Source organism: Acomys russatus, chromosome 3, assembly GCF_903995435.1.
Source record: "Acomys russatus chromosome 3, mAcoRus1.1, whole genome shotgun sequence".
Classification (NCBI taxonomy): Eukaryota; Metazoa; Chordata; class Mammalia; order Rodentia; family Muridae; genus Acomys; species Acomys russatus.
In genome coordinates this window covers 78,682,601-78,692,826 of record NC_067139.1, presented here as the reverse complement: position 1 = coordinate 78,692,826, position 10,226 = coordinate 78,682,601, and the positions used below count along the sequence as shown (strand labels likewise).

Sequence of the window (10,226 nt, the reverse complement as noted above, 5' to 3'; positions counted from 1 at the left end):
TTCAATGTGTTGAGCCTCCAGCTGCTCTTTCACTAAACATTGAAGCACCTGCAACTTTTCTTTTGTTAAGGGCCACTGCTCCTGCCATACAGGTCTGTTTGAAATCCATTTTAGGGGCAGGGCTGTTGGTATCTCAGCAGTGGCTCCTCTTATAAATTTTGACACTCTAAACCTGAAGAGTTCTGAGGTTGGACAGTGGGCATAGCTTGTGGTCGCCTTGATGACTTACATTAATCTCTTCCCCAGAAGTGTGTACCAATTCACCCCTAGTTTCAACATTGTTTATCTCTGTATTTGCAGGAATAGTAATCTGAGCACCCCATTGTTCTAAGAGATCTCTTCCCCATAGATTTATGGGAATGTCAGCCACATATGGTTTCAGCCTCCTTGTCTGCCCTTCTGGTCCCACACACTCAAGCCATTGCACACTTTGTTTTATTTGAGATAACTTACCAATTTCTACAATTTCTGTATAAACTTTTTTAAGTGGCCAATTTTGGTTCCAAGACTTCTGACACATGATTGACACGTTGGCTCTGCTGTCCACCAAGTCTTTTATTTATTTATTTATTTCAGTCTTTCATGTGATTTTATTTTCTTCCTTCAACCATAATAATATGATATCCAAATTTTGTCTTAACTGGTGGGTCTGTGTACACAGGCTTATCCATTCCACATATAGGCGAGGCAAATGCTGCTTCTTGAAATGGTCCCACCATGGACCCTCTGGTCATCCAACCCAAGTCACCCCCTTGCCTGGCTTTATCTTCACTGTATTGTGAGGCCACTTCACTGAATCTCATTCCAGACTTTAACTTTTCCATGGCTTCCATGATTTTGCCATGTTTTTCACATAGAATGTGTCTGACCTTTACAGCATTGCCACCACCTTTAGGGCCTTGAGACTTCTTGTCAGCACTGTCACTCCCAGAGGCTGCACCTCCTTTCCCCACTTTTCCCCTTCGGCGGCATCTCTTAAGCTTGCTGTTGAATTCGCAACTGTTCCCAAGTCTTTTATTTTAACACCATTCAATTGTATAATTAACTTAGGTCTCTGATCATCAATTACTGCTTGCCAGAACACACCTGTCCTTGTGCTTTTGAATGCACCAGTCTTTTCCACTGGAGTGGCTTTGTCCTTAATGTAAGAAAACAGTAGGAGTTGAGCAATTCTATCCCCGGCATTGATTTTTATTTCCTTTTTTACACATGTCATGATTTTTATTTTCTCTTTAGAATCTCCATCTATAATACCAGGATGCACAATAAAACCATGAGAAGTCAGCCCACTTTTTTTTTCCCCAAGAACCATTCCTACTGTGTCTGAAAGCAAAGGACTGAAAACACCAGTATTTAATTTGTAACATTCAACCTGTGGAGATAGGGTAAGAGACATATTTGAAGCCAGGTCCAAGGGTGCACTGCCTTCAGTAGCATGCAGTAGATCACTAACACTCAGTTCCCGTTTTCCTGCGGGTTTGTCGCTTTTGGATTGGCCAAAGGAATTCGGCTGGCATTGTTTATGGGGGCCCTAGCCAATGGCCCCCTCCTGCCGTTTCCCCTCGGCAAGATATTGCCTTGCACATCTCTCTTAGATTGACAATTCCAAGACCACTGTTTTCCTTTTTCACAGCGACTACAGTACCCTGGAAGTCTTAACACCTCATTACCATCATGACCAGAACCTCCTTGTTCTCTCCTACTAGTTATGTTTTCTTCCGGGTTATGGCGCTTTTTATCTCTACAGTTTCTTTGTATATGACTAATTTTACCACAATTAAAGCACCAAGTATTATGATATCTGGGCTCTCTGGCTAAAGCTTGTCCCACAATATTATTTTGATACTCCTGAGTGTTGATATTAACTGTCTCCTTTACCCAGTCATCTAGTGGAGCACCTCTTTCCTTTACTGGTCTAAGCACCCTCTTACTTTCAGTTTTTGCATTCTCATAAGCCATGATAAGTTTTAATGCCTGTTTGGTGTCAGAATCTGGCAACACCCCATCTATAGCAGATCCTAATCTCTGTAAAAATCCTGTAAAGGGTTCCAGAGGTCCTTGGAACACTTTAGTAAATAGAATAGTTGTTTTCCCAGGTTCCTCTACCAGCTCCTAAGCTCTCAAGGCTGCCTTACAATATTGTTCAATCACTCTATCTTCAGATTGAATTTGTTCTCTTAAGTTAGTATATTGTCCTTCATCAAGCAATTGATCTCTATTATTATTTATTCCCTGTGTTGTATTTTCTTGTTTTATTCTTACAGCCTCCGTTCGCCACCATGATAACCACTGTAACTGTTGTGCTGCTTCCAATACTGCTGAAACTCAATTTTTCCAATCTTGAGGAACAAGTCTATTTTGTTTAATGAAGGCAGAGTGTATACCATATTTGACGATGGATTCCTTAAAATGTTTTAAATCCATCATGTCTACAGGATGCCAGGCCATTTCGTCATAACCCTCAGCACCATTTTGCACGGGCACATGTCTTACAGTGACTGGAAAAGCTGAAGGTGTCTGGGCGACTCTGGAGGTGTCCTCCACTGGGACATTTTCCTTTAAACACCTTTTGGTCTGTCTACCTTCCTTTTTCTCTGGTTTCTGACCTTCTCCACCCTTTTTAACCAAAAGTGTCTTTTGCTTTTCCAGACCTTCCAGTTTTTTTCTGCATTTTGTCCATTTGTTCAGTCAAGTCAGTAATTCTTTCCAAAAGGATAGAGCTTATTGACTCTTCTGGGTTTTTTCTGGCTTTCTGGTCTCTCTATTTTCTGTCCTTTATCACTCCCAATTACCAAAAATTCTATTCTCATTCTCATCCCTTCATTTTCTTTCCTCAGTCTTCCCATCTGTCCAGTCAAATCTGTAATATTTTCCAAAAGGATAGAATTTACTGACCCTTCCAGATTTTCTATCTCATTAGCCTTTCTTCTAATCCTTCTAAGAGTGAAATACAATAAAAGGACACTGAAAAGACAGAGAATTCCATCTAAGTATAAGGCAGGAAAGAGTTTTGCAATGGTAGTTGTGACTTTGCTGATACCCTGAAACAGCATTTCTGTACTTTCGAATTTTGAATCTTTTCTCATACCATTAGAAACTGTGGAACCCATTGGGCCCCATGTTGGGCACCACTTGTTGGCTCTGTTTTTTTAACAATTAAACTTTATTATACAACCCAACTAGCTTACACATGAGGGAAAAGAGGTTAAATGGAAAAAAGAGTGAACCTTCTGGTGTCCGTTCCACAGGACGGGTCCCTAGGTGTCTCTGGCCTGCATGCTGGTCCAGCCTGTTTGCTGATCCTCTTCCCAATCCACGAGCGCTCAAGCCTGGTCTGACCCTGCTGCTCCTCTCTCTGTCCCCTCCGCTTGCCTGTCTGTCATGTGCAAGGGGTGGTCTCCCTCTCCCATTAAGGATCAATTAGAAACACAAGTCCAGGTGGAGTCCCCAGGTCTGCTTCCTGAATTCCAGGCCCAGTATGGATCCACTCAGTCTATCTCAGGGTTAATCTCAGGGAGTATCCATGGTGTGTCCAAGGGCAAAGCCCGCCAAGACTGCTTTCACCTGTGACAAAGCTTACAATTCTTCCCACAAAGAAGGGTTGTGGAGTCATAAAGTGAAAGCTTGGAATTGGAACACGACTATTTCCAGGTGCGGCACAGGTGTGATGGCAAGTGTGCATGCTCTACAAAGTGCTCCCTTTTCACAACAGCACTTTTCGTGAGTGAGTCTGCATATCTAGGAATTTGAACCCATAGATGTCACAGAGGATTGTAAGCAAAGCCTTTCACCCCACAATCCACAGTGATGGCAACTATTTATATTCTCAGGAAGAAATTGCTTTATTCATTATTTAAGAACCAAAGCCCACCATTTCAGCTCAACAAGCCTAAAGACCTAACTCTCAGCCCTCACCCAAGAATCTCTGGGCTCTGAACTACTGTTTAATTTCTCCATTTCTACTCAAAGGAGAAACAACAATGGTCTTTATTGACATTTTTTAATGCTTTTCTATGAGGCACCTAAATCTTCCCTTTAATACCACTTACAGCTGTAAAAGGTGTGTTATTTGTAGGTGGATGCTAATTCTTCCCTTTGTATCCTCACAAAGAAAACACAGTAAAGAAGGCTTAAATAACATTTATAGCCCTTGCTCTTCTGGTCCATGACAGAAACACAATAATAGGTTTTATTAATATTTATAGCCCTTGTTCTTTTGATCCATGACAAACTGCAGAAAGGTAAGATTCTAAGCATGCTCAATGCAAAAAAAAAAAAAAAAAAAAAAATCTTTGGCCTGAGAATTACATGCAGCCATACTTCCCTAGTGACAAACTTCTCTGCCTGTTATTGCCTGGGATGACCCTGAGGGGAGAGACTGCAGCCATAGGTTGTTTCCTGACAGTGATGTCTATAGTATATGTAGAAATTTCTGGAGATTTTAAAGCCAAACAGAGATTTTTAGACAGTAAACGCTGATGCTTTGTATTTGAAAGGAAGTAGTGTCAACATGAGACAAGGAGGAAGGGACACAGTGGACAATAGAACCAAGGCCCAAAGCCCAGCAGCTTGTTCCAGGCTGGGGACAGCAGGAGGGTGGGTACTCAGGCAGGATGAAAGGTAGTGCTACCACAGGCCTTTAATCACAATGCACGTGCGCTCTCTCTCTCTCTCTCTCTCTCTCTCTCTCTCTCTCTCTCTCTCTCTCTCTCTCTCTCTCCCTCTCTCCCTCCCCCCTCTCTCTCCCCCCCCGCTCTCTGCATTTCTTCTATCCTCTTTCTCTGCCCTGCCACTTTTTTGTCTGTGTAGAGACTTCACTGACCTCCTCCTATGAGATCAGTGAAGCTGCCTGAGAGCTGCCCCCAATAAATATGCCTTTATACTTTGATTTGTCTTGAATTGGCTCATTTCCTTAGCAGAGAATACCTACCAAGAATTTTACAGCCAACATCACCCTAAATTGAGAAAAACTTGAAGCAATTCAGCAGAAGATAAAATTTGTGTGACAGTCCCTGAGGATTTTTGGAACATGGCAAAAAATGTTAATTATTTTTTCACCCACTTGATTGTCCCTGAGAACACATAGAAGTTTGAAACAATATCAGTAGCCTTCATGCATGTCTCTGTGTGCTGACTATGGAGCAAAGACTGAGGGAAACTGTTGCAGTGGATGCTACAGAACCATAGCGAGTCAGGAGCCAGAATGACTTACTACACTGACATCTATTTCATTACAGATATCTATATCTATACCTATATCTGTGTGTGTGTGTGTGTGTGTGTGTGTGTGTGTGTGTGTGTCCCGTGCTGCCTTCTACTGTTTTTCTCCTTGTCAAACCTCCAAAACAAGAGACTAAACCTAAAGAACACCCCATTCATTCTAATGATTCTCACAACTAAATATACCCTTTAGTATTAATAAAATTTAAACATGAATCTACATCAACTAGCTCAAAACTCATTTTCTAAAAATATCTCTTAAATATAATTTACCTATTAAAAATTAGTTAATGTAGCATAACACAAAGTGAAGCACTGAAAATGCTTAGCTGGATCTTCCCTCATCCCATAAATATAAAATGTTTGGTCCTAGGAGGAAAGTTTATACATGCAAATCTTCATAACCCAGTGTCAAATCCCTTAGAACTTCTTATAAACCCTAAGAAGAGGGTACCAAGCACATTAAAAATAGCTTAAGACATCTTACCCAGCTACAATGAGGCAATGAGGACTGCCTTAGTAGCTCTAAACATTTTTAAGAAGTGGGGGAATCCTACCTCATCCCATTTTTTAAGTGTAAATGATTTTTTAAAAGAGGTTAAATCATTTGCTGGTTGTTTATTTTTTGGTACAACCAGAAAACAACAGGAACTGAATCAGGAGAGGCTGTGACTGTCTCGGGGTCACCACAACGTTCCATAGAGGGGCTAGTTTTATATCCTACAGCGCAGCGTTCTAAACGGCAATTTGGAGTCTCAGTCCTGCATTCCTGTCTGGAATATTAGTATTTTCAGTTAGATCTGGTCTCCTGTTTCTAGTAGAGCTATTTCCTAAGAAAACCACTCCTTGGTCCTTGCCCTGTCACAACTGTACCGTCTCTGGTCATGGCAGTCCATTTTTCTAGTAACTGTGATAATGTGCTGTGAAAGGTGGAAATGTTGAGTATGTACTGTTTGTGGGATAACATTGTGAGTCAGTGGAATTGAGGATTGTGAGTGGAATTGAGGTTATTTGTGTGAGGTCTTAAGGAAGACCTGTCAAATTTGACTCTGGATCGTCACTGGAATAAGTTCAAAGAGGGACAACTCATGGCTCTTCATGTGGGCACGTGAACACAATATGTGTGTGACTTCAAAGTCTGGGGACTTTTGTTGTTAAGAATTGAAATGTCTGTATTCTATTCCTCAGCCAATAAAATCTCAGCTGTGAAAGAGGAAAAAAACATAAGCAATGAATGAAAGCTATACCTCTAAGGTGTAGTAAATTTTGTGACAGCCTCTGTGGTGATACGGTTAACCCAAACTAATTATTCTCAGCATAAAATATGTCATTTATACTCATTAATGGAATTAAAATCCAACTTATATGTGAAAAACTCATTGTTTGGGCTTAAACTCAACCATGAAAGTGATTCTAATTTACTAAATACATGATAGCTACAATCAAACTGGGATTAGATACCCAACTATGCTTAGCCCTAAACTTCAACAATTTTCCAACAAAATTATTTGCCAGAGAATAGCCACAGCTTACAACTCAAAAGACTTGGCAGCACTTTATATCCATCTAGAGGAGTCTGTTCTATACTCAGTATCTCACCACGTCTTGCTAATTTATACCACCATCTTCAGCAAACCCTAAAAAGGAATTACAGTAAGCAAAAGGACAAACATAAAATGTTAGGTCATGGTATAGCCAATGAGATGGAAAGTAATGGGCTACATTTTCCTAAAAAGAGCATTTTATGAAATCCTTTACGAAACTAAAGAACTAAGGAAGATTTGGTAGTAAATTAAGAATAGAGGGCTTAATAAAATAGAGCAATGAAGTACATACACACCACCTGTCTCCCCCTCAAATTAATATATGATATAAAATAATAAGTCATCAACTAATTTGTGAGAGAAAATAAGTCAAAATATTGGGTCTGTGGTCGTGCAAATTAAAACTAAGTGTCCCATGAGAGGGTTGAGGAAAAAAACACTTTATTTCCAGGCAGAAACAGATATTGACATCAGGGACGCTGTCCAATGTAAGAGCACTGAAGCTGTAACAACCAGTCTCTGCCAGAGTTAGTTTATATAGGCAAAAACCACAATTTGGTCAAGCAAGGGGTTACCGAGGGAATAGGGTGGTTAGCAGGCTATGGCTCAAACATTTTTTTTTTTTTTTTTTTTTTTTTTTACTTTAGACAAAGCAAGTTTTGTTGGCCCCTATTCTGTGCAGTTTGGACATAAGTGTGGGTGGGGTTGCTGATCATCATGACCATAAGATATGCTTAGTCATAAACATGATGTGTGGTTGAGGTAATCTGGTGCAGGGACTTTTACCTAGAGCTGGAGGTAGAGACATTTTTTTTCTTTAGAACATAAACATTGGCTCTTAGTCAGCTTGACCTCATCCAGGGAGTCCCTTCTGGGCCAGAGTGGGAGGTCCTTTGTGATACAATGGATTCTGGTAGCCGTGATGAGCTTGGAGGATTGAATGCTCAATTTTCTTAACCACTATATTTTATTAACAACTTAGTCACAGAGCATACGTCACTTATAACTCAACTAACCAAAACAATAGGAAATGAGGATTAATGGACACAATAACAAAGCCGTAAGGATATCAGTTCCAAGGAACGATTCTCCTGGCATAATCAGCAGGATTTCTTCTGCTGGAACCACCAGAACCCCGAACCTCAGCAGGAGCCGGAGCCCCAAAGCCTTCCCTTGAGTGGTTCTCTCTAGGAGCGGCTCAAAGTGAAGCAATGAGCAGCCAAAACTATCCCAAGTCTCCAAAAAGCCCCGCCTCCAGTTCTGGGCTCATTTATATATCTCCTCTCAGAGTCTGTTCGCGGGATCTTTCCAGCTGACAACAATCAAGCTCCTGCATGAGGTGGTCGGTCTTCTAGTGGATTAACTTCACCTGTTCTCTCACAAGACCATTCCAATCCTGCACTTGGGATCCTAAAAAACAGGTTTTTCTCTCCTTCAGAGGACCATAAGTTTGACTGAAGGTAAACGTAGTTTATGGTCAACCTGACTGTGTATAAAGATGCTTTTACCTTAGCAACAAGCTGAAATGATGGAGCTGGTGGGCTTGAAATAAAAATATCTATAGTTATGCTATCAAAAAGGAGCAGGACTCAGCAATAACAAGGTACGCATGCTGGAAAGTGTGCTAGGAATAGTCATAGTATAGCTTAACCCAAAAAAGTCTGGTCTACACCCAGAAGAATTCATTAACAGCGGACACTGAACTAATACTAGCCCTGACGTGTAATAATAAAATATTTTCCTAATTAAATTAAAACATTCAATTTGACAAAAATAGTGAAATAAATTCTTTTTTTCAGGAGCCATATAAATGGTACTGTAAGGGAAAGATGAAAGACTATTTAAAAGTACAAATAAGCAATGATTAAACCCTGTACCTTGTTGGGCAGTGGTGGCGCACGCCTTTAAACTCAGCACTCAGGAAACAGAGGCAGGTGGATTTCTTTGAGTTCAAGGCCAGCCTGGTCTACAGGGTGAGTCCAGGACAACCAAGGCTACATGGAGAGACCCTGTCTGGAAAAACAAACAAACAAACAGACTAGTGGTGCCTGCCTTTAATCCCAGTTCTCAAGAGGAAGAGGCTGGGGATATCTGTGAGTTCGGGGCCAGCACAGTCTACACAGCGCGTTCGATGCCAGCCAGGGTGATGTTGTGAGAAGATCCTGTTTAAGAAGCCGCGTATAGCGCCGGTCCACGGTGGTGCACACCTTTAACCTCAGTACTCAGGAGACAGAGGCAGGCAGATGTCTGCGTTTGAGGTCAGCCTGTCTACAGCAGGAGTTCCAGGTCAGGCAGGGAAACAAGAAATCCTGTCTCAACCTCCCAGTCTACCCAAAAAGCATAAAAACAAAACAAAACAAAACAAAAAAACAGGGAGTAGGGAGGGCATGGGCGGGGCTAGAGAGAAAACTGCCTGTAACTCCAGTTCCAGGATCCGACTCCTTCTGGTGTCCTGCACACACATGGCGCACATAAACTCATGTAGGCACACGCAAAAACACATGAATAAAAATAAATTAATAAAGGAAAAAATGCCTAGGGCGGTGCAAGGAGCCACAGCCAGGCAGAGACAGCCAGAACTTCCCATGACCTGTTCGCATCGGCCCCGATCGCACACGAGCCCCTCTCCTAAACCCCGCCCACAACAGGGCCAGCCCCGACGAGGCCACACCCTCCCTAGGCCCCGCCCTGACTCACTAACTAAGAGGTGCCCTCCATTTCGGACCCGCCCCTTCACTAACCACGAGGTGCCCTCCATTTCGGACCCCCCCTCGCCAGTTCCACCACCTAAGAGGTCCGGGTCCACAGGCCCCGCCCACACTAGAGCCACTCTCCTAAGCCCCGCCCCACCAGGCCCGCCCCGCTGAGGCCACACCCTCCCTAGTCCCCACCCCACCCACCGCCCACTAGGTGCCCTCCATGTCGCAGCGGGCCTCCCAGCCGCTAGTGTGTTAGAGCCTGAAGGCCGAGTCCAAATGGGGCCCGACTGTCAGGGCCACAGTAAGGACTCAGGAGCTTAACTCTGACGTTGACTTGTTCTTAGGGCAGTCTTTTATAGGAAAAGCACAAGCAGAAGACAATTTTGGCTGACTAGACAAAGCATGATCCTCTAATAGTTAAGATGATCAGGCCCAAGGGAGGTGAGGTGGTAGTCATGGTCTTTCAGGGTACGCCCAAACTATAGCTAGGTGTGTAGATAATAAAAATGCAATCAGAGTGCAGGGAAGTGTGTAGATAACCGAGTATGCATTATTACACCACTAAATCATCTAGTGTAGATTAACTTGACCCTCTGGCAGGGAATGTTAGTGTCAGCTTTGAATAATTGCTTCTAGGAAGCAGAGTAGAAAAGTTTATAAAATTTTAGCCAGGCGGTGGGTGATGGCACATGCCTTTAATCCCAGCACTTGGGAGGCAGAGACACGTGGATCTCTTGAGTTCGAGGCCAAGCCTGGTCTACAA

The 10,226-nt window shown here is 42.5% G+C and overlaps 1 protein-coding gene across 1 annotated transcript; it reads right to left on the bottom strand.

The window, feature by feature from the left end:
- Nucleotides 1-575: 575 nt before the first annotated feature.
- Nucleotides 576-1,959, bottom strand: LOC127187126 (peptidyl-prolyl cis-trans isomerase NIMA-interacting 4-like). Its single transcript, XM_051143348.1, has 3 exons — nucleotides 1,932-1,959; nucleotides 1,087-1,138; nucleotides 576-1,011 (listed from the first exon to the last, which is right to left on the bottom strand). The coding sequence occupies exons 1-3, from the start codon at nucleotides 1,957-1,959 to the stop codon at nucleotides 591-593; spliced, it is 501 nt and encodes a 166-aa protein (XP_050999305.1). The 3' UTR covers nucleotides 576-590.
- Between the last annotated feature and the right edge of the window lie 8,267 nt (nucleotides 1,960-10,226).

Excerpts from the sequence above, each read along its gene's own strand:
- LOC127187126 (XM_051143348.1), bottom strand. The coding sequence starts at position 1,959 with ATGGCTTATGAGAATGCAAAAACTGAAA. Across the intron at positions 1,139-1,931 it reads TGAGAATGCAAAAACTGAAA|GACAAAGCCACTCCAGTGGA; the intron begins GTAAGAGGGTGC and ends TCTTACATTAAG. Across the intron at positions 1,012-1,086 it reads ATTCAAAAGCACAAGGACAG|ACTTGGGAACAGTTGCGAAT; the intron begins GTGTGTTCTGGC and ends TTAAAATAAAAG.